Here is a 25,146-nt window from a genome sequence, read left to right on the forward strand (position 1 = left end):
AGGGAGGCCTGGTGTTGGCAAGAGTTGGACACGACTGAGTGACTAAACTGAACTGAATCAACGTGATTAAACTAGAACTTACTTAATTGGCTTTATTTTTTTATTTTACTTATGTAGAGCTGTTTTTATCCCCCTGTTTCATGTAGCATGCACAAAATAAAAATACAAAAAAGAATGACATAAGGAAACACTTGTCTTTAGCACCAACTTATAGCACTACAAATATTATCGAATATTTTTACTTTGGCTGGTAGTTGGTGGGTTTTAGTTAACTTAAAAGTAAGTTACTAAATACTTAGATTGGTACTTTGCGTAGGTTTTTTTTTTTTTTTTTTAAGGTAGAGGCATAATAACCCAGCCAGAGTTCATTACTAAACAGCATATATGATGAAAGCTTCTAGTATATAAGGAGCTTTAGTCAGTTTGAGTTCTCATTTTTCTATGCAGGGAAGAAAACTTTGAAGAATTAACAAATTTTAACTAAGTAGGCTGAGTGGGTGAAAGGTAGGTGGATAGCCAGCCAGCAAGTGGCTTCCTTCCTTCTTATTCCATATTTGTATCACCCAGAGTGGTTATCACTTGAAACACCATCATCTGTCTTTGTCCATCCTCTTCACTGGAGGGATACTTTTTGAGGGTGGGGGATTTGTCTTATTTGTATTTTAATTTTCAGCACTAGATATCCAGTTAAAGTGCCTAATATATGATGTTGCTCAGTAAGCCTTTAATGATTCTGTCATGATGGATTAAAAAGTTAAGGAAACTAAGCAGAAAGCTATTGTGGGTGTTTTTTGTTTTTATTTTTTAAACTAGTAATATAAAATATATATTAAAAAGTGATTTAAAAATGCAGTATGGTAGCAAAGAGCATTAGTTTTGAAGTCAGGACTAAATGATAGAGGGAATAATGGAAAGGAATGATCTGATGACCCAGGCTGGGGCTGTGTAATCAGGCAATAATATAAAAGCCACGTTTTGAGCTATTATGGACATTTTAGGTTTAGCGACTTCTTCCAGACTGCTGAAATTTTTCATTTGTTCTGTGGTCTGTGATTTCCTTCATTGGTAGTATTGATCTCATTACCCTAAGGATGTAAAAAAACCTTTAATATGATGCTATTTCATCTGGTATTTCAGCCATGTAAATGCAGAGGTTGTAATTTTCAGTGACTTCAGTACCTGCACAGTTTTCTTCCTTGTGTGATGTTCTTACGCAGTTTTGAAGGGGATTGTCCAAATACGAGACCTGCCTCTTAATTTTGATACTTTTTCAGCAGACTGGCTATGTATCTGTTGTCTCTGCAATCAGAAAAGGTCCTGTTTATCTCTGGGCAGGGTTAATTAAGCCTTAGGGCAGTGCTGGGTACACAGAGATCTGACAGAAAATCTGCCTGTGACTAGAAGATTGGCATGAACACTGTATTATCCCAACCCAAAAAGGATAGAAATAGTAGGGGCCAGGGGGGTATCCAAGAGAGTCCTTATGGTACAGCTTCTGAGAGTTCCCTTTTGAAGTAGGGCGATGACTTTTAACAGATAGTCACATTTGTGTTAGAATTTTATCTTTTGTAGTTAATATTTTTCCTCCTAAAAGCAGACAGTTGTAATGAAATTACGTTTTCAGGCTATAAATGCATCTTAATTTCTATGACTCATGCATATTATGCATTTAAGTGTAACACATGGCATTAGGCTGGAGACTTCTGTTCTTTGTTTCATATGCAAACATAATTGTCCAGTGGAGCCCTTGATACCTTTGATGATCGCTCTCCGAATCCAGTTGTCAAAGCAGACTCATCAGAAGCATACTTGATATAATCATCTGCTCTGCAATAATTTACTTACAACCCTGGAAAATTCAATTATGAAAAGATGAGTGGAACCTTTTTTCTTATCTCTTGGAAGTTTACCACAAACTTTTACTAGTTGTATGTTTAAAATAGAGAGTTCCCACAAGTATTATATTTTTTTGCCTCTAGCTTGAATTGCTGAAGTTTTACCTCCGCTATAAAATACTGTAATTGTAAAGATACTATGTCTTACCCTGGTCTCTCCGTCTTTTAGTTAGCATTAGGTTGTATTTTATTTGTCAGTTAATGACGGAAGGGAGTGCTAGCACAAAATGAAATTTTAAAATTTCCTCTATATTAATAAACTAATTTACATAACAGTTATTCCACACAAAATATAGAAGTTAGTCGCTAACGTATGCTACCTCTGTATTTGAGTAAGTTTGGCACGGTCCTGATAATGGATATTCAGTGGTTTCTTTTAACTGCATTAATGTCACATTGAGAAATTTTATTCTGCTTTTCCCCCACCCAAAATGCTTCACTTTCTTTTGAGGCAGTAAAGGGTTGTTTTAAAGAAACAGGAATAAGCTAATGTCCCACCCCTTAGAGTCTACTTTGAAGGTATATCATTTGACTGTTGTGAAAAAAATTATGGTGTATGCAAACTGTATTGAATTTCTTTGTCCTCTGTAAGATAAAAATATAAGGATATAGAACAGGATTTATTTTAAATCATTGTAAGATGTGTTAGTCTAGTGTTGTATTGAAACTTGTAGTGTTTTGAGAGTGTAAATTTCTTTTGGAAGATGTGTCTGAAATGTTTTAATTTTACTGAAGGCACAGTGTACATGCGCATGTAGATGACAGGAGAGACCAGTTTTGAAAACTGTCTGGCCACCTCCTTTTTTCTTCTTACTTTAGATATGTTTTGTGAATTGTGCTTCGAGAAAGGTAGGGGGGAACGTGGTAAGAGGAAAGTTGAGGAATTAAAAATCATTCCAATAAAATGGTTTAATTTATGCCTCGGCAGTTAAGCAGTGCTCCTGGTTAACAGAAATACCCTTCAGCTACACAGGATTTTGGAGGGTTGGAGGGCACTCATTTGCACATAAATAGCCATTAACTGATAAATTCCCAGAGGTCTCCTGTTGCATGTTAGTGGTTCTGACCTACTTAGCTAGCTTAAATTTGTTTTACAGAATTATTATAATTCTATCCTTGGTACTTAAACTTTGTGATTAATGCATGCCTCACAATACAATTAAAGTCTAATTATACAGTTTTGTGGTTTCCTATCGTGGTGTTATTATTACCAAGATCTGGATTTTGCAAATATTAGAAGAGTTAAGGTTTTGATATTTATTACTTTTGCTGTTATTATGTGATTATGTTAAATGAGACCTTTTTATGTCTGAAGAATGGATTTGAGAGAGGCAGACCATTCGATGCAGAATTTGTTAGCTTGGAAGTGATTGAATCAGTCTCTATGTGATCACTGGGTGCACTGTGTGGATTGACAAGTCCCGGTTTTTTCTTGCTTAACCTTTTTCAAATGTTTCTGAAGTATAGTAGATTCTTCACACCATTTTTTTTCTCCCCCTGGAAGCAATATTGGAAAAATGTCAGGAAGCAATAGAAACACCCTAGAGTGGGGTGCGGTAGATCTGAACTGCGATGCTGACACTTAACAAAAAGAACTCACGTTCTGGAGGCCCTGTGTTCTCACCTGTAAAGTGAGTAATTTGGACCAGAAGGGGTTGGTGAACCAAGGTGTTGCCGACCAAGTCTGGCCCACGGACTGTTTTTGTACAGCCAAATTGAGCTAATAATGGTTTTTACATTGCTTACAGGTGACTGTGTATGTGGTATGCAAGGCAGAAATAGTTATCCAAAAAAATTGTGCCAACTCTCTGACTAGATGTTTCATAGGGTTTCCCTCAACTCTTGGCTTTCAGCATTAAATTACTGATTTTTCTTTTTTAATGCTGATGTTTTTTATATAGCCATGCCTATCTGTTTGGGGTTTCACTTCTTTCATGTTTACTATTTGGAGTCATCTGTGACCCACAGCCTTCTTTTCCGAACCCATAATGAATCCAGTTAGTATCCTTTTAAATTTGGGGATGATGACTACTTTTTAAAGAACCGTTACATGAAATTTAAATTTCTCTTAAAGGAAATTTCCAGTAAAATGAGATAGTATGGTGTCCTTCTGTCGAAAGGGAAGAAGAAACACTTATTTGAAATACTTCACACTTTGGAATGCTTTAAAAGTTGTGTTGCTTTATAGAAAAGTTACATAAGTGTTAAGTAATATTTTCTAACAAACTTCAGAAACCTTTTCTATAAATTCTTTCTGAACATTGCTTTTGGCTGACATATGGTATTGTATGACAGTAAGGGTTGGCATTCCCTGCCCCCATGTCACTGAACGTGGAATTATGGACCACTCTTAAAGCTTGGATGCATTTGAATGATGGTCAGCTATGACAGCTGGAGGAATTTGGCATCATCTATTGTTTGCTTGTTAATATGCATTAAAGATAATGAGCTAAGTAAATTTTAAACCATTTTTATTTACTGCTGTGGGAGGCATTTTGGGCCCCTCAAGAAAAAAGCAAGGTCAGAAACAGGAGCCGCTTTATAAAGTTGGCAGGCAGTCATCACATTTCTCCAAAGAGAAACTGGTTTACCCTGTAATAATCAGTCTAATGAATTCAGAAATTCATTGATTGTCCTAGCTCTGGGTAGATTAGGTAGAGACTTGCTTCAAGGAGTGGAATTTATGAAATGTTTGCTGCATCCAGCGAGCAGAGCCGCTATAATACAGCTGCCTCCTCAGTGCTTTGCTTTGATCCTGTGGAATGAAAGGACAGGAGGATCAGCTCAGGTCTAAATGAGATTACAGCTGGTTCTGCAGCTTATCTGGTCTATTGCCAACTAGTGTGGCTTTGCACGTCCTAAGGGGTTTACAACAGAAACTGTTTATTGAGTATCATCGGTTTACTCAACACAAGCAGGCTAATCCCTCCCAGCTTCAGCATGTTGTAGAATTGTGCAAGAGCCAAACCCAAAGCTGGTGTAGCCAGACCCTCTAGAGCCCTTTGTCTCACTCTATATTGATTTTTACCTGAGTTAAAGACACTAAAAAAAAAATAAAACCAATAACCAGTCCTATTGTGAGCAAAAGGTTAATCTTACCTAAAATCTTACAAAAAGCATCTGTTAACCCTAGAAGAGACAACCTTTTTTTTTTTCTTTCTAGACAGGTGGGATTTTCTAGTTTCTAATTGTGAAGAACAAGATAAGAAAAACAGTTTAAAAGATCTTGCTAGACAGTCCAAGTTAAACGCTTAAGTCTCTAGTTGTACCGTAACAAATGGCTTTGTGTATGGAATATAGGATGATCTGTTTCTAAATGCTAAGTTTTTGTTTTAAATCCATTTTGCACACTGCAATTATTATTATTATTATTAGCATGGCAAACAAAATGCATGAAAGCAAGGCTGGAAACCTTAATTAAAGAGTTCAACTAACAGAGTTAATAACCAGTAGTCATTTTGCCTGGTGATCCCTTGATTAGTATATATTTCTTCAGTGAATGAAGACTGGTGATTAGGAGTATAATAAAGATATACCAATTATAAATAGTCTTGTGTGTGTTCAAGTTTTGTTTTACTATTTTATTAGGCACTTATTGAAAACTTCAGGTGTAAGATTTTAATTACTGCAGTCTCATCTTGACTCAGGATCTTCAGTATGGCTTATAGAGGAAAATGATTTGGAATGAGACGCACCTGGATTACAATTCCACTTCTGTTATTTATTGATCGAGTCATTTAACCTAAGTCCATTTTTTTCGCCACCAAATGGAGATACTATTTACCGTGCAGTATCTAAGCAAACCAAATTAGAACATAATAGCAAGTAACACTGAGTTAATCACACTAGTCAAGGCTACTATAGTTGCTCAAGAACCCAGAGACATTGAAGATTTTGTGTGTGGGATCCCTCCCATGCTGCTAGAAAGGATATTTAAAAGCTGTGGTGCAGTAATCATGACAGCTGTGCACTGCACCTATAGATCAGAAACACCCTTGCCATTTTTAAAGGTGTCTAAATCTTGGGCAGGTGGATAGAGATTGCCAGGTAAATACCTTTCCCTTCATGCACAGAAGTAGCTACTGGAAAAGCCTTGCGGAGTATGAAATCTAGGCTAGTTTAAAATTTCTAAGAAGGCCTGAACCATAAACTTGTATTTAGGATAGGTAAGTAAGCCATGTATTTATGTTCATTCCTACTCAAGTGATTATTTGGTTGATACATGCACAGCAATAGATGTGTAAATACTGTCAGCTGTATTAAGTGCTAAGTAAAAGACAAAGGTATACTGTTTAAGAAGAGTTCAGTGGTCTCTCCATTTACTTTCTCCTAATTGGCAGTGAACATGTATCCTCAGCTATGTGTAAGCACAAAAATGTTACTATGGAAACATTTGGAGGCTTTCTAAATGTACTGTGTGATGGAATCAGCTAAGACTGATGTTTATCTTAAACACATAGCTTGTCCAATATTTAAACCTAATGGACAAGATGTGTACCAGTTGAAAATCTAATATTTATCCAATCATTTCTATTCCATCAAGCCTAGCTCTAAAGCAATAGGTTGTACTCATAGAGTAATAAATTTTTAGTGCATTTGGAGATAAAGGCTATTGGTGGTGATTGCTTAAACTCTTTTTGCTCAATCATCTGAATGGTGCAAATCAAAGCATTTTGTCAGACTGTGAGAAGTTTCACCTAGATATTGCTTCCCACACACGCGGGTCACCATATAAATTACGTTCACGGTTTTACAGCGTAGCTGGTGCTAGAAGTTAAATTGATGCCCAGTGGTGGAACTCGTAAAACATTTTCCTGTTAACACGACCAGGCAGAGCTGACATTGTTGATGGTGGGTTCGACCTAATAAACCATTGGTTCTAACAGTGATTTTTACTGTGTTTCAGAGGTGATGATGATACAAGTTTAGTGATCCAACAGTTCTTCCTGAATGACAGAAAATTAGCTCTACTATCTATATTACCAAATGCTGAGAACAGTAGGATAGGGGGTGATTGAAGCCTAATGTAACCTCACGTTCTGAAAGATGATGAATTACAGGAGCAAACTCAACTCGATGTGTACCTTCTTCACAAAGAAAAATACTGATTTTTCTCAAAAGAATTGTGTTATATATCATCTGTTGGAAATTTGGAAATGACCTTGTTATTACCTTGTTATTAGAATATGTAGGATGTGCTTTCCTTTCAGAATCTTTTACTCAGATGCTTTTAGGCTGATTATCATTTCTGAAAGGAAAGCGGTTTTACATTTGGTTACCTTTTCGTTTCTATGTTCTCTAAAGTTACTTTTCTTTAAAGACATTAAGCTTTATCAAAGGCTTTTCAATTAAGAACCACAGCAACAAAAATCTAAACATTTTTTCCCCGTGAACGTAAATTTCAGGGGTTAATTTTCTTCTGCTGGTTATAAACAATGGAAACTATGTTAAAGTTTATTTTGAAATATTTCTTTGGTGATAAAGCTTCATCTTTTCTTGTTTAAAGTAAGTTAGTTTTTTATCATTTCTGGTTAAAATTCACAGAATGGTAAGCCCTTCTATTTTATCACTGGGTCTTTCCAATCCTTTTTCGGTGCTGTATTTGCTCTTTTCACCCTGTTGCACATTCATACACAATTGGTGATTTTCCTGTAGTTTAGTTCAATTTTATGAGAGATCAATAAGTCTTTATTCACCTCTTTACCATTGCTTACCACAGTTTATGGACAATTTTTTTTTTTTGCATCAGGAGATGAGCTTTTTTGTTGTGAAGATAAATATTATCAATTGTACTACACAGATGAAACCTGCCATGTACAAATAGCATGTATCAGGCCTCAAGCATGCAGAACCAGATAAATCAGCTCATATGCTGAAGCCTTGCAAAACAAAATTAGTGATGTAACAAAAGCCTTTGAGGCTCTCAACCCTGGTAATGGAGCTTCATAGTAACTCTCACAGATTTCACAGATTGTTGACAAAAGGAGTAATCTTTTAGCAAAACTTTTTCCCCTTCTATCTTTTCCTCCCTTTTAAATAACTGACCTAAAGGTAGCAAATGGCCTCTCCAGAAAGAAATGTATGTGTAACTAAGTATCTGAAATAGCTACAAAATTAAAACTAAGAAATGAATGGGCTGTTAACATGCAGGTTTGTTCCAAATAAGCTTACACATTTATTTATTTTGATAATTGATCTTACTCATTGACTAGTAACTGCTTTTTCTGTATAGAATTCAGATGAAACTTTCAAAGTTAGAGATTTGATACACAGGTTACAGCTGGGTTGTTGAGGACAGGAGAGGCACAGAGGGTAGAAATGAAAAGGAGGGTGAAGAGGAGTCATGGTTGGAAATCTATAGGAAACATTTAGTGGGAAACAGGATCTAATTAGTGGGTTTCATTCATTTGAAACAAACCCTTTTTAAAAGTCTCATGAAACCTATAGTCTTTCTCATCACAAAAATATATCTACACAAAACTTTACACATAATTTCAAGGGGTTTATAGACTAGAATTCTAATGCATATCTACCCCAGGTTTTGCATTTTATTAGTGATTAAGCTGTTATTCCTGTTAGAGTTTGGTTATATTTTTGGTAAAGAATATTTTTTCTTATTGGCTCCCCAAGTGGCTCAGTGGTAAAGAATCTGCCTGCAAATGCAGGAGACCCGGGAGACACTGGTTTGATCCCTGGGTCAGGAAAATCCCCTGGAGAAGAGAATGGCAACCCCCTCCAGTATTCTTGCCTGGAAAATCCCATGGACAAGGAGCCTGGTGGACTACAGTCCATGGGGGTCACAAAGAGTTGGACATGACTGAGCGTCTGAGCACACATTCTTTCTTCTGCATCCCTAGGTATTTTTTTAACTCTTTTGCTTGACTGAGTTTTGAAACCTGAAAACTCGGTCAGTAAGTAGGGCTGATGATGAGGTTTATTAGATCCGTTATCACAATTGGCAATGGTGAGTGGTGTCTTGTTTTGTAATTTACTACATTTCTTGAATGTAAGAGAAATATTGAAGATGTAGAATGCCTAAGAGGTTTTAGAAAAAATGTTTATCAAGGAACACTACTTTTCCCATTGCATTAGCTATTGTAATTATACATTGGTACAATCTGTTGACATAGAATTGAATTTGATTTAAATGGAAAGAAAAAAAAAAGACTGGATATTTTCAGTATTTATTGATACACCTAGTCCATTAAGGTAAATTATAGAGCAGATTTCACTGTGACAGGAACATTTGGGTTAATGTAGTTAAGAATCAGTCAACATTGCCATTAGACCCTTTCTTTTTAGGAATTTATTACCACCAATTAGGAAAAAGTGCTCGCAAATGATATTTAGCCCTAGCTTACTTGTTGTGGAATATTTGATCTCCCAAATGTTTGAATCTTTAATAAAATGATCCTGAATTCTTTTGAATCAAGCTACTTTGTCCAACATTGCAACTAAACACATCTAATAAGATGTGTAATCCTTGCAGCTGTAAGTAGAGGGTTCAGTTCAGTTCAGTCACTCAGTCATGTCGGACTCTTTGCGACCCCATGAATCGCACGCCAGGCCTCCCTGTCCATCACCAACTCCCGGAGTTCACTCAGATTCACGTCCATTGAGTCAGTGATGCCATCCAGCCATCTCATCCTCTGTCGTCCCCTTCTCCTCTTGCCTCCAATCCCTCCCACCATCAGAATCTTTTCCAATGAGTCAGCTCTTCACATGAGGTGGCCAAAGTACTGGAGTTTCAGCTTTAGCATCATTCCTTCCAAAGAAATCCCAGGGCTGATCTCCTTCAGAATGGACTGGTTGAATCTCCTTGCAGTCCAAGGGACTCTCAAGAGTCTTCTCCAACACCACAGTTCAAAAGCATCAATTCTTTGGCGCTCAGCCTTCTTCATAGTCCAACTCTCACATCCATACATGACTACTGGAAAAATCATAGCCTTGACTAGATGGACCTTAGTTGGCAAAGTAATGTCTCTGCTTTTGAATATGGTATCTAGGTTGGTCATAACTTTTCTTCCAAGGAGTAAGCGTCTTTTAATTTAATGGCTGCAGTCACTATCTGCAGTAATGTTGGAGCCCCCCAAAATAAAGTCTAACACTGTTTCCCCATCTATTTCCCATGAAGTGATGGGACCGGATGCCATGATCTTCGTTTTCTGAATGTTGAGCTTTAAGCCAACTTTTTCACTCTCTTTCACTTTCATCAAGAGGCTTTTTAGTTCTTCTTCACTTTCTGCCATAAGGGTGGTGTCATCTGCATATCTGAGGTTATTGATATTTCTCCCGGCAGTCTTGATTCCAGCTTGTGTTTCTTCCAGCCCAGCGTTTCTCATGATGTACTCTGCATATAAGTTAAATAAGCAGGGTGACAATATACAGCCTTGATGTATTCCTTTTCCTATTTGGAACCAGTCTGTTGTTCCATGTCCAGTACAGCTGACTATATACTGTTGTTTTCAGAAGCAGCTACAGGGATGGTGAAAATTAAGCTAGCTTTTGAAGGATGGTTTTATTAATTAGCTTTAAAAGATGAACTTCATAAGTTTGCAAACATGCTACTCTATATCTAGGGATTATTAAAATGAAACTCGCTATTAAAAGCTCAATTATTAATGAAATGGTAAAGCAACAGAACTGAGTAAAATTTATTGAGCATAAATGTGATATTATCTCTAGAATGTCTTAGCAGTTGCTTGTTAATAGGTATTCTGTGGTGGATAGTTAGGAAACTAAAGTTGTCTTTCTTCAAATAATCTTGTCTTTGCAATTCATTTGTCCTGAAACAAGTCTGGAATTTCTGAGACTGTTGCAGATGGTCCCTCAGAGTCTTGAAACATAGCTGTTTCATCTTAAATTTTCCTTTGCACCGTTGCAGATACCACCTCTTATTTGTACTTTTATTGAAGAAAAGTCTTTGTTCTTCCTCATGTATGAAATCCTTGAATCAGGTCTGTATCTTTCTCATCTTTAAATTCCTAATTTCTACCATAGTACTTAGTATATAGTGGGAGCCTATTGTTTAAAGCATAATAAACTATGCCATAATTTAGTGGCATAAAACACACCCAGAACAATTTTTTCATAATACAATGCTTACAGATCATGTAGGTCAAGAATATGAAAAGCCAAGGACAGCTCTTCACTGCTGTCCTGTGTCTAGGGCCTCAGCTAAAATGTTTCAATTTGGGATAACTAAAAATGCTGGAGACTTTTTGGTCTCAGTGCAAACAAAAGTCAGTTTATACTATACTGTAATCTGTAAAGTGTACAATAGATTATGTCTTAGAAAACAACATATATGCCTCTATTAAAAAATACTTTATTGCTCAAAAATGCTAAACATCATCTGACAACACAGTTGCCACAAACTTTAAATTTGGAAAAAAAGCAGTATCTGAGAAGTGCAATAAATGAGGTATACCATTATTGCAAAAAAAAAAAGAAAAACAACATTCTGATTTCCTCTTTTAACCAATTCATAAGGTCCCCCTCCTTTTTGCTTGTATGAAAATTCTATAGATAACTATTTTGGTAAGATCTAATGCATGTAAGGTTTCTCAATTATACATATCCACTTACAGTTAAAGAGGAAGAGAACCATGTTTGAAATCCCAAAAGACTGGTATGACAACTATAGATATTTTATCAAAGATGTGTACATTTTGTTGTGAGACTTATTACAGGGAGGGTCTTCACTCTGAGTGCTTCTGACATCAAGGACAAAGATGCTGGATGATTCATGTTCTTCCCAAACAGTATTCTGGTAGCAGGCAAACTTGGAAACTAAATAGTTTTATATTGAGCCCAAATCCCTCCCCTCTTACTTTCTTCATTATCTTGTACCCATATACTTGCTCTGAAATTTGGAGGGTAAATTCCTGGGAAGAAGGGGTCTAACTTAACATCAGCAGTACAGTGTTATTGTAGCATTACTCCTTTGAAAATGAGTTGTCACAGGCAGGTGATGATTACTTTTATACTTTTAGAAATCCCTTAAAGTCATGACATCAGTCTGCCTATGGTTTCTTTCAGTTTTAATGTCAAAGAACTTTAGCCAAGCCTTAATGTGGTCTTTACCCTCAGCCATTTATTTCCTTGAAGGCATCTTAAGGTGCTGTAAAAACTTCAGTCTTAATATCCAGCATGACACTGTTTCTTTGAGTCATTGTGTTGAGTTCAGGACTCTTACTTGTTGATCACAGGCCAAGCTGTTCCTCCAAACAGAATAAATGGCAGGAACAGACCACAAAAAGATAAGCATTCAACTTAAGATAGTGCAGTAGAGACCCCATTTACTAAGAGCATTTGCACTACATTGTGCTAGTAATATGAATGGCTATAGATTAGGCTCCGTTTTATTAAATTAGCGCATAAGATAGCATTCAAGCATTGGCAAAAAATATAAAAAGGGTATTGTGATGAGTGGTTATTTGTACAGTTGATCCTTGAACAACTTGGGTTTGAACTGCCCAGGTCCACTTTTGTGAAGATATTTTTTAGTAATAAATACTATAGTACTACACAGTTCATGATTAGTTGAATCTGTGGATGCAGAAGAACTGCAGATTTGGAGGACATATATGCAGATAAACCTCTCCGTTGTTCAAGGGTTAGCTGTGTGCATGTGTGCTCCGTCGGGTGAGCACCAGGCTCCTCTCTCCATGAGATTTCCCAGGCAAGAATACTGGAGTGGGTTGTCATTTCCTTCTCCAGGGGATCTTCCCGACCCAGGGATCAAACTCATGTCTCCTGCATCTCCAGCATTTGCAGACAGATTCTTTACTATTGAGCCACGTGAGAAGCCCCTAAGTCATAAATACACATACTTAAGAGGTTGAATTTTTTAATGAAGATATTTCAAAGACAAATAGCATTGTAACATTGCTCTGTGCAGTTACACGGGGTGTTTAAATGTGTATTTGTCTAAGATAGGGCTTAGAAGTGCTAGGTTATATTGAGAACATATGTGGGTGTTGGGTGTATAAGTTGGTTTTGTCTCTGTTAATTCTCCCCACCTTAAAGAATTGTTTACTCGTAGCTAACATTTTAGATGGCATGGCCTTCTGTGACCTGGTCTCCATCAATAATATAGTTTCATTTTCCATCATTCTGCCCCTTGACTTTTCATCTTCTGAAAATACTAGCCTGTTCATGAGCTTCCGCATATACCATGCAGTGTCATGTCACTTTGCTTTACTTATGTTATTGCAACTTCCTGAAGCTTTTTGTGTTTGTTTTTTGTGTTTTTTTTTTTCAGTTAACAGCTTCCTTAATCTGATAATGGTGTATTTACCCCTTGAGGCCTTCATCAAACCCCCAGGTGGCCTAAATGTTTCCTTTGTGTGTATCGTAATATTCTGTAGATACCTCTGCCTCCTCACTTAATTGTAAGTTCTTTGAGAGTACTGACCATATTTGATTGCATCTAGTACACTACCTCAAGTAACTAATAGACATTAAAATGTTCGTTAAAATCAGCTGGACTACTGGGCACAAGTGACTTCTGAATCTGAATATACTTTTGGATTCTAGGTCTAGATTTCCCAAAAACTTTGGGGATTTTGTTACTTAAATTTTCTGTTTGCAAATCAAATTATACTCTTCTTATGTAGTAATTAACTGTCCCTCCTACCTTTGTTTCCCTCTCCTAAAAGTTAGCAATAACATAGATTGCTCCTTTCTCTCCTTCACAAAATGCCAAATAATTACTGTTAGCTTTCTTATTTCTTCATAAAGTAGCTTAAATTGCACATTAACTCATACCTGCATGTTTATAGAAGCTTCATAATTGGTCTCTCCTGTCTCTCGTCAGTTTTTATTCTAATCCATTCTGTTTGCCATTACCAGATTAATCTTTCCCAAAGCACAAAATCACTCCTCAGTTCAAAATCTTAGTGGTTCCTGTTAGGTTGGTGCAAACATAATTGCGGTTTGGGACCATGAATTTTAAATCATTATAACTAGGCTCAAACACATCCTTATTAATCAAAATAGGAGCCATTACAATCAACATGTTTTTGCCAATGAGAAATAGGTTTGTTTACTACTGTAGTGTAAAAATCCTTGTTGCAGGATTCAGTGAACTCTTGGAAAGCATTTCCTGCCTTGTGCTGGTTGTGGAAGCATTTTACCTGCAAGAAGTTGTTGAGATGCTTAAAGAAGTAGTAGTTGGTTGGCAAGAGGTCAAGTGAACATGAGGATGAGGCAGAGCTTCATAGCCCAATTCATGTGTCAACTTTAGAATTGGGCTACTTGCTGTCAGGTGCAGTCATGCAGAAGAATTGGGCCCTTTCTGTTGACCGGTGCTGGCTGAAGGTGTTGCAGTTTTCAGTGTATCTCATTGCTTTGGCGAGCAAACTTCTCAAATGGAATGGTTTCACCGGGATTCAGAAAGCTGTAGTGGATCAGACAGGCAGCAGATCACCAAACAGTGACCATGACCTTTTTTTTTTTGGCACAAGTTTGGCTTTGGAAAGTGCTTTGGAGCGTCTCGGTCTGACCACTGAGCTGATCTTCGCCAATTGTATAAAATCCACTTTGTGTCCCATGTCACAAACCAGTCAAGATACGATTCACTGTTGTTGCATAAAATAAGAAAAGACAACACTTCAAAACGACAGTTTTTTTGATTTGTGGTCCGCTGATGAGGCATTCACTAATCAAGCTTTTTCACCTTTCCAGTTTGCTTCAAATGCTGAATGACAATAGAATGGTCGATGTTGATTTCTTCAGCAGCTTCTCGCGTAGTTGTGAGAGGATCAGCTTCGATGACTGCTCTCGGTTGTTGTCAGCTTCTGATGTCAGTCTCACTATCAGCTCCTCATCCTCAAGGCTCTTGTCTCCTCTGCAAAACTTTTTGAATGACCACTGCACTGTACATTTTTTAGCAGTTCCTAGGCCAAATGTGTTGTTGATGTTACAAGTTGTCTCTGCTGCTTTACGACCCATTTTGAACTTGAATGAGAAAACCACTCAAATTTCCTTTTTGTCTAGCATTTTCATAGTCTAAAATAAATATAAAATAAGCTGCAAGTAATAAGTCATTAGCAAAAAACTATAAAATGAGAAATGCCCATTAAAATGATATATAACATAACTACATTTATTTAAGAATGTATTCCAGTATCAAAGGCAAGTTTCCGCAATGCAAAAACCACGATTTTGCACCAATCTAATACCTACAGAATGAAGTCTAGATTTTCTTTTTTTAAGAGCAGGATGTGCCTTAATTGTTTCTATACCTCTGGCTTTGCGTACAGTGACTGACATTATAATTTCTTGTGAAGTGAATGGGGAGAACATGTGACTGAACCAGTATTCAATATTGTCTTTATTTTCTACTCTTAAGTTTATTGCCTTCTAATTCTGCTATAGAAATTTTCCATTATACTCAGAGTAGTTACTAGTTTTTTCCCATTCCCCAGATACCTTGCTTTTTCATATGTTCCTTTTAAAAGAAATTACATAACACTTCTGCTTTGTGGCTTGTTATCCAGTTTGATTTTATCTAAAGTTCTTTGAAGAATCTACTTGATCTGGAACTCAGTTTCATCTTTGATTCGTCTGCTTTTCCTTCTATCATCTTTTGTGCTTCAGCCAACTGGCCTCCTAATTGTTGTTCTTGAGCCCATAAAACCACTTGCCTAGGCACCTATGTGGAGAAGGCAATGGCACCCCACTCCAGTACTCTTGCCTGGAAAATCCCATGGATGGAGGAGCCTAGTAGGCTGCAGTCCCTGGGGTTGCAGAGTCGGAAAGGACTGAGTGACTTCACTTTCACTTTTCACTTTCATGCATTGGAGAAGGAAATGGCAACCCACTCCAGTGTTCTTGCCTGGAGAATCCTAGGGACGGGGGAGCCTGGTGGGCTGCCGTCTATGGGGTCGCACAGAGTTGGACACGACTGAAGCGACTTAGCAGCAGCAGGTACCTATGCACTTTTGTTTCTTGTGCCTGAAATTCTCTCTCCACGTGTATCCATGTGCTTCTCCTCCTTGCTCATTTAAGTCTTTGCTCATGTGTCACCTCTTCAGAAGGTATTTCCTGATATTCCTAGTTGAAATATCATCATCACTCATCATCCCTGTACCTTGATTTCTATTTATCCATAAAGCTCACCACCACCTGAGGTGATCCACATCTGTGTTTAATTATCTGTCTCTCTTTAAACAAGCTCCAGGGCAGAGACTTTGTTGTGATGACTTTGTATCCCTACTGCCTAGAACTTGTGTAATATGCATTGAATTACAGAGCGTAAATGTGTGGAATTTATATGCCTTTGTGTTTTTAGTTCCCTCGTTTTCACTTTTTTCTTCCTTAACCTGTCCTCTGAGAATCATTTCCATGCCCATTTTATTCTGCTGCTGTCAATGATCTTTAGTTTCTGAATTACTGTAAAACCTATATATTTTTTTAAATTAATGTTTTTAATTTGAGACTAATTACTTTACAGTACTGTAGTGTTTTTTGCTATACATTGACATGAATCAGCCATGGGTATACATGTGTTCCCCATCCTGAACCCGCTTCCCTCCCCATCCCATACCTCAGGGTCATCCTAGTGCTCCGGCCCTGAGCACCCTGTCTCATGCATCGACCCTGGACTGGCGATCTGTTTCACATATGATAATATACATGTTTCAATGCTGTTCTCTCAAATCATCCCACCATCGCCTTCTCCCACAGAGTCCAAAAGTCGGTTCTTTACATCTGTGTCTTTTTTGCTGTCTTGCATATAGGGTCATCATTACTATCTTTCTAAGTTCCATACACCCGTGGTGGATTCATGTCAATGTATGGCAAAACCAATATAGTATTATAAAGTAAAATATATTTAAAAAATAAAAAATAAATTAATTTAAAAAAATAAATTCCATGTGTATGTGTCAATATATTGTACTGGTGTTTTTCTTTCTGACTTGCTTCATTCTGTACAATAGGCTCCAGTTTCATCCACCTCATTAGAACTGATTCAAATGCATTCTTTTTAATAGCTGAGTAATATTCCATTGTGGATCTATACCACAGCTTTCTATTCCATTCATCTGCCAGTGGAGATCTAGGTTGCTTCCATGTCCTGGCTGTTATAAACACTGCTGTGATGAACATTGGGGTACACGTGTCTCTTTCAATTCTGGTTTCCTTGCTGTGTATGCCCAGCAGTGGGATTGCTGGGTCGTATGGCAGTTCTATTTCCACTTTTTTAAGGAATCTCCACACTGTTCTCCATAGTGGCTATACTAGTTTGCATTCCCACCAACAGTGTAAGAGGGTTCCCTTTTCTCCACACCCTCTCCAGCATTTATTGCTTGTAGACTTTTGGATAGCAGCCATTCTGACCGGCATAAGATGGTACCTCATTGTGTAAAACCTAAATTTTGTTTTACCCTTATGCCTGTAGAGTACAGGAATGATTATCAACCTTCTCTCGTACAGAATTACAATTGAATACTCACTGTGATTCATGGACTACTTGTTGTGTGATCATTTCTTCATCTCTTGCAAGAATCAAGTAAGACATTTTCAATAAATGGAATATCTGTTACTGTTAGCCAGAAAATCAGGATGTTAAATGAGAATGTGTGTGGCAACCCTATTCTAAGTGTTTGACTTTAATGAACTAATTTAATCCTATAGATACCAACTATTATTGTCACAATTTTATAGACAGGAAGAGCCAGGATGGTAACTGCTTAATATGTGGCCATGGGCATGCAAAATCTGCCTGCTAGACAGGTAGACGCTCGCGCCCCTCCCCAGACCCACTGAGTGAGAACTGTTTTTAAAATAATAAGCTTTGACCCTAGACTTGTAGGTGCAGTAGGATCTTCAGTGAAGTCAGAACTTCCATATTTCTAGAAAGCTCAACAGATGGTTTTAATTGTAGTCAAGATTGAGAACTACCAAAGTAGATCCCTGTTTTAATGAACCATAAAATGCAGTGAAATATCATCAAAACTTTTAAATCACTTGAGACCCATAGTCATCTACATATATAAGACTAATAAAATTATAAGGATAACATAAAAATAATCACTTTTTATTGATGTATTTTCATGCTATACCCTATTTTGGGGATAGGAACAAAGAAATTTTTTCCACAGGAAAATTTTAAATAGTCACACGACATTGAAATTTGGAATCCCTATAGCATTCTCTACTTCCCAGAACTATTAAACTTTGAAAATGTGTGCGTCTTTTGTGCCATCAGGATTGGATGTTATACTGCTTTGTAACTACCCCTTTTAGGAACTTAGCATATGAATGAATGAATACAGAAATAATGGCATTTAAGACATATATTACTTATTTGGGTAGTAAAATGGTATTTGGGGTAGCTGTAGCATAGTTGCATGATAGCTTGACTGCCTGGATTCAAATTCTGTCTCTGCTGCTTACCAACAGTATAACCCAATCAAATTATTTATTCTTTCTGTTCTTAGGTTCCTTGTCTACAAAATGGGAAAAATAATGCCTACAGATTTAAACTAGTTAATAAAGGTCAAAAGCAGAATAGGGTGGCACATATATTCTCACTAAACAGTCTTTGATTTTCTGGCCAATAATATTCCATTATTCCATTTGTGGAATATGTTTTATTGGGAGTTCTTGTAACAGTTGAGGAAATGGCCATGCCACTGGTAATTGAGAGAGTAGACTTTGTTCTCTGGTGTGCCTGTCTCTAAAGCCCATGTCTTTGTAGATAATGCTCTACTGAATGTGTGGACATGATTGTTAGAAATTGGAGTGAATAACAATAAAACTAAAGTAAATATTACCTTGCCTTATAGCCTATAAATTGTTTTTACCTAAGTTGTGTAATTTGACACTTTAGCAGCTCTGTAAAGGACAGTATGGCAGTATTCCCGTTTAACAGATGAAAAACTAAGTCTTAGTTTTCTGGGGTCACAGACTGGTCTTCTGTCTCCTACACAAGTGTTCATTTGGATAATTTTTCCTTACACCTCGAGGAGGCTTTTTATCCCTATGTTGTTGTTGTTTAGTCTCTTACTCGTGTCCAGCTCTCTGCAGCCATATGACCCACTGTACGCCAGTGGGTACTTCACTATTTCCTGGTATTCGCTCAGACTCACGTCCATTGAGTCAGTGATGCATCCAGCCACCTCATTCTCAGTCACCTCCTTCTCCTGCCCTCAATCTTTCCCAGCATCAGGGTCTTTTGCAATGAGTCAGCTATTTGCATCAGATGGTGGAAGTACTGGAGTTTCAGCATCAGTCCTTCCAGTGAATATTCAAGGTTGATTTCCTTTAGGATTGACTGGTTTGATCTCCTTGCAGTCCAAGGCACTCTCAAGAGTCTTCATCACGTCAGTTCAAAAGCATCAATTCTTTAGCCGTCAGCCTTCTTTATGGTCCAACTCTCCCATCTGTACGTGGCATTGGAAAAACCATAGCCTTGACTCTCCAGACCTTTGTCAGCAAAGTGATTATCTCTGCTTTTTAATACATGGTCTAGATTTGTCATAGCTTTCTTCCAAGTCACAAGCGTCTTTTAATTTCATGGGTGCAGTCACCATCCACAGTGATTTTGGAGCCCAAGGAAAGAAAATCTATAATTGTTTCCACTTTTTCCCCATCTATTTGCCAAAAAGTGATGGGACTGGTTGCCATGGTCCTCGTTTTTTCAGTGTTTAATTTTAAGCCGGCTTTTCACTCTCCTTTTTCACTTTCATCTAGAGGCTGTTTAGTTCCTCTTTGCTTTCTGCTTTTACAGTGGTATCATTTACATATCTGAGGTTGTTGGTATTTCTCCCAGCAATCTTGATTCCAGCTTGTGAGTTATCTAGCCTGGCATTTCTCATGATGTAGTCTGCATAAAAGTTAAATAAGCAAGGTGACAATATACAGCTTTAATGTACTTCTTTCCCAATTTGGAACCAGTCCTTTGTTCCATGTCCGGTTCTTACCGTTGCTTCTTGTCCTGCATACAGTGGTGCATTATATATGACCAGAAGTATGATTGCCAGTACTGGGCTTTTTTTTTTTTTTTTTTTTTAATCATTGCTTAATAGTCAAAACAGCCAGTAAACTCCTTGCCTTGACCTCACATATTCGCTCAGTCATTACCACCCACTCACCTCCTTGTCCATGTACACACAAATACATAGAGGCCCCATTCCAGGGAGTCGCTATAGGATATTCCTGGGCTACTACTCACCAGCCTGGTTTCTGACCTGTTGCATCTCCCTGCCTGGAGAATCCCAGGGACGGGGGTGCCTGGTGGGCTGTGGTCTGTGGGATCGCAGAGAGTCAGACACAACTGAAGCGACTTAGCAGCAGCAGCAGCAAGTTCTCATTATCTTCTAGTGAGACTTTGCAGTATTGTCTTTATACCTAGAATCTGTTTTTGTTTTATTTTTGTTTTTATTTTTTGAAGACAGGATTGGATTAAATGATTTTTAAGATACCTTCCAGCTTTAAAACCTTGTTTTTGGGGGATTGTTTGTTTGCTTTCTGGTAATTTCACTAGTTTGGTTATCTTATATTCTTTCTGGGTGGTAAAGCAGATTATAGCCCTATTTTATAGATGTGAATAAGAATAACAAGAAGATCCAAAGTACCTAAGGTTTTTCTTTTTTTTTTTTAGTAAATTTAATTGAAACTAAAAATGGTAGAGTATCCTGATTCCCATCCAGTTTATTTAGTTACATTCATCAGACCCTTGAAATCATCACTCATAGTGGTTTAGAACAACCTTTTTTTAACTTAGAGCTTCCCATTATATTTTTCACTGATGTAGATTGAAGTTGGCAGGCTTTGAAGTAGAACTTAAAAAAAGGAATTCAGTTATTAATTTTTGTTAACCCCCTTGCTTTCTGTTAGCTCTTACCAGTCATATTAATAGATGCCTCAGTATATTTGTATGTCTTTGTGAGGATGGGGAGGTGGGAGGGTGAGATATATAAAATCACTACAAAAAGTAACATGGAAATAAGAATAGGAAAACAAATCTTGGAAAGTGGAGAACAAGAACAGTTATGTACAGGATCAGGAAAGTGCTTGAACTAAAGAAGGTAAGCCCAAAGAAGCAGGATACCAGAGCTATTAATAAAACAGAAGCATACGAAAACCTGGATAACTAGGTAAGTACAAGTTTGGGCATTTCCATAGTGTAGCAATGGGCTTTTCAGGTGGATCCATGGTAAAGAATCTGCCTGTCAACCCTGGAGATGAACGTTCCATCGCTAGGTCAGGAAGATACCCCAGAGAAAGGAATAGCAGTCCACTCCAGTGTTCTTGCCTTCGAGATCCCATAGACAGAGGGGCCTGGTGGGCTATAGCCCATGGAGTCTCAAGGAGTCTGGCACAACTTAGCGACTAAACAACTACAGTGTACTGACAGGTTCCTGAACACTTTTGAGGATGTTATTCTTCACATGTAATCTTCACAGTAACCTTGGTAGGTGGATGATAAATGATTTTTCCTAATTTTAACTCTTTAGAAAATGAAATTTGGATGGTTACTCATTTTTTTAAGGTCACACAGCTCTGAGTGGCTTTGCTAATAACCAGCAGTTTTACCCAACACAAGCTACTTCTGTTGCCTCAATTTCCTTATTTATAAGATTTGAATCATAATTATACCTACCTCATAGGGTAAGAAACAGTGCTTACAAACTTCTAGTGTGGTTCTTGGCACATGGTAAGTACTAGTAAATGCTAGATGTTGCTATTGTTTCTGTGAAAGCTGCAATTTAAATAGATGCAATTTAAATGCTTGACATTCAGCAGATTTTTTTTTTCTGCTATATTGGATCTTTTAGAACATAAGTGGGCTGGTTATGCATGTATATTTCCAAAATGATTTTAAAGTCAGTCTTCTACTTAAAACCTACATCCCTACCACTTTACAAAGCAAAGCTACACGTGGCTTGTCCAGCTTCTTTTCTTAGACTTAGTAAAATTTCTTCAATCCAAGTAGGGAGAGAAGAAAATTGATCAGTGTTTTAATTGTGTGTGTGTGTGAGTGCACACACATGCATGTCTTAGTGTTAAAGGGTGTGTGTCTTAGTGTATAAGGGAAAGTATGGACTTCAGAGTCAGATTTTGATTCAGATTATGGGGCCAGCTCTTCTTAGCCATGTGACCTTTGGGGATATCATTATCATCTTTATCCTCTATAAAGAGGATTAGTGACACCCATCTCATAGAATTGTTGTGATTTTTAGTTAAAGAATTTCCAGCTTCGTAAAGGATGATCAGAAATGATACCGCTTCCTGGAGAATCGATTTTAAAGAGTGAATAAAATGGCTTATTTTATTTAGAAATAGTAAAATCCGTCCTACCCAAGTATAGTAAATTATTTATTATCCTTTGAGACCAATATACTTGAAAAAGCTTTAGATGGGTTTTGCAAATGGTGGTATTATTTCACTTGGACTCCAGTGTCTTGAAATGTACCCATGAATTTTGCTTTGTTGATACAGGCAATTGAGTTAGTTGCCAAATGGATTTTAGTGGTTTGATATTCATCTTACTCAAAGCTAAAGGGCCTGAAATAATCTTTAGCCACTAGTTCACGTTGAAAGCATCTCAGGCAAGTTTTACAGGAAGAGGACATAGCAGATATTTGGTTAGTTTTTATGAAACTTGCTTACTACGATGTTCTTTCTCCAGGTATTTTGAACTGCCCCCTGTACTGCAAGTAGCATTAAGCTGTGTCTCATAGTTATCCAAGAATTCCAGTGTAGAGAGACATAGAGTCCTAATGTTACATAACTTATACTTAAAATCTTTACTTTTGTGTAGTTATGTGAAAAATACGATGATGTGGTCTTGCCACCAGTTTTGATCTTTTTGTGGAATTGCTTTAGATCTGTGCATTAGTTAGTTCCATATTTTATATAGTTATATTGAGTGTCCACTTCGTCTTGATGAAGCATTTCATTTAAAGCATCAGGAATGTTTTTCTTCTTTTTTTAAAGTACTAGTCATTTTTCTTAATGGAATACTGCTACTGTCAAAGGAAGTATTCTGGCTTAGCTCCAGTGGTTAATTTTCACTGTTTGCTCTTTAATTGAAAACAAATCTAAGGATGCTGTTTATGCATTTGTGTCTACTCAATTGAGATGCCAGTTATATATACAGAAATAGAAATAAGATTACAGTTATATATACAGAAACAGGAATAACATCACAGTTGCACATTTAGTTTTAAATAATATTATTAATTGTTGGGCATATTGCATTAATGTCTTCTGTTCCAGATCACTAGAAAAATCTTTCGGTATTCACCTCTGTTGTGTTTCTGTTAAGGTCTTAGAGATGTCTCAATTTTCCATAGGAAAAGTGAGTAAATGACAAATCAAAACTTGAGGCAGCATTGAATTCATGTTTTACTGATTTATGGAGAAGAATGATTTTATTATTTTCTACCATGTGAAAATGATTATGGGTCTTTTTGGACCAAATGACTAATAATGTATCTAGCACAGTTTTATATTCTAGCTTAATGTCTATGTCTGCTCTAAACAAGGAAAGTATTTTAATTTAAAATATCACATATAAGCCATAAATACTTTCCTCTTGGTACATCATAACCTAAAGCTCACAGAAGAAGTGGCTTAAAATTTTGTTTTTATGTCTAGATTGTAAGTAAAATCACTTGTCATAGCGAGTTGCAAAATGCAAACCTTCATTTTGAAGCTGCCTGTTTCTCATTTGGATCTGACATATTAAAAAGCATATAATTAATGCTTGACATTAGTAATTAACATTAACATTAAGGTACTTAATATGCCATCGTTCATCCATCAAATAACCAGAAATGCATAATGTCTTGGCATAAAGGTTTTAATTAGATAGACCTGTCCTTCAGTTTTCACATGGTGTAAATGTTAAAACCCCAAAATGTATTTAAAGAAAAATTTTGTATTTGTTTGTTGGGTGTTAGCTGTATTTTTATTTATTGTTTTTAGGAGTATGCATCAACAATTGTGTCAGGAACTTCAAAGGGAGAATGGGGACCTCATTGTGCAGTCTTCATTATCAACTAAAGAGCGCCACCTTGCTGCAGTTGCCAGTGCACTATGGAGGCATTTCTTTTCATTTTTGAAGAGTCAGAGAATGTCGCAGATAGTGCCTCTCTCACAACTCGCGGATGCAGCCGCAGGTCAGCGTTCTTAATTTGCCAATTAGTTTCTCATTTTGCAGACTCTGTCAGTTTTTCTTCTGTTTGCTTAGTAGCAAACTCTTACTTTATTACAGTGCAATAAATATTTTGACAACCAGGAAGAAAAGAATTATGTATTTTAAAATTAGGATTCTTTGGCTTATTATTTTCCTGTTAGTAAAAGTAAAAATTAAGTGATGATTTGCTAAACAGATCATTTTTAACCTTAAAAATACTGTATATACATGAGCTTTTCTTATTCATGCATTATTTGGAAAGTAAAGCAGCATTTGACTTCTAGTTCAGGTCGTTTATTTTCAGATTGTATGTGCAGATACCTAGTAAAATATGAAATTGAATAAACAGCAAAAAGAGATGGAATGAATTACCCTTCAACATAAAGCTGATGAGATCAGAATGACATGGAGTACATAGAATGTTACTGTTCAGACTTATGTTAGATTCTATTTTAGGTTGTAATTTTTACTTAATTTGATTATTAGCCTATAGACATGTCCTTAGACTTTAATGGACTCTGAATCAGATGAAATTATAGGCAAGAATTTAAATATATATATTCACATATGCACTTTCCTAACAAGAAGTCTTTATCTTTTTCAAAGGGATATCTTATCCAACGTATGTTAAGAAGTACTGGAATAGAGATCAATATGGTGACTACATGTATTTAAATGTGGTTTTTAAGAAGATGTTTAATGTATTTAAATGTAAATGCTTTTAAAAACCTAAGCTCTAAACCAAGGTTTATTTTACCCTAGTGTGAATAAGGAAAACTGAGCTAAAAGCATTACATAAAAGACTTCATAATATACATTTGAAAAGATTTTGAATTTTGGTAGTGCTTCCATAATTAAGACTTTACAGCGATATATAGATTGGAGAACTAAGCCGGGCAGTGCTTTTGCAACCACTGGAATGTCTGTGAAAATACTGACTTTCAGTTTAACCAAAGCAGTCATTACTAGTCAATATGACTTATCTTTCTACCATTCATCGTCCCAACTCGCACTTAATGACCAAAATGATAAACTTTAGTCAGTACTGTCTTAGGTCCTGAAAATAAATAGTAATATAGATATAAAGCAAAT

The 25,146-nt window shown here is 36.8% G+C and overlaps 1 protein-coding gene across 2 annotated transcripts in view; it reads left to right on the plus strand.

The window, feature by feature from the left end:
- MMS22L (MMS22 like, DNA repair protein) overlaps positions 1 to 25,146 on the plus strand; it is a 120,762-nt gene that overhangs the window by 59,198 nt on the left and 36,418 nt on the right. For both annotated transcript variants that reach the window (XM_068985390.1, XM_068985389.1), the window contains exon 14: positions 23,844 to 24,037. In XM_068985390.1, coding sequence (XP_068841491.1) covers positions 23,844 to 24,037 — 194 coding nt within the window. The remainder of the gene's footprint in view (positions 1 to 23,843; positions 24,038 to 25,146) is intronic.

This window comes from Capricornis sumatraensis, chromosome 13, assembly GCF_032405125.1.
Source record: "Capricornis sumatraensis isolate serow.1 chromosome 13, serow.2, whole genome shotgun sequence".
Taxonomy (NCBI): Eukaryota; Metazoa; Chordata; class Mammalia; order Artiodactyla; family Bovidae; genus Capricornis; species Capricornis sumatraensis.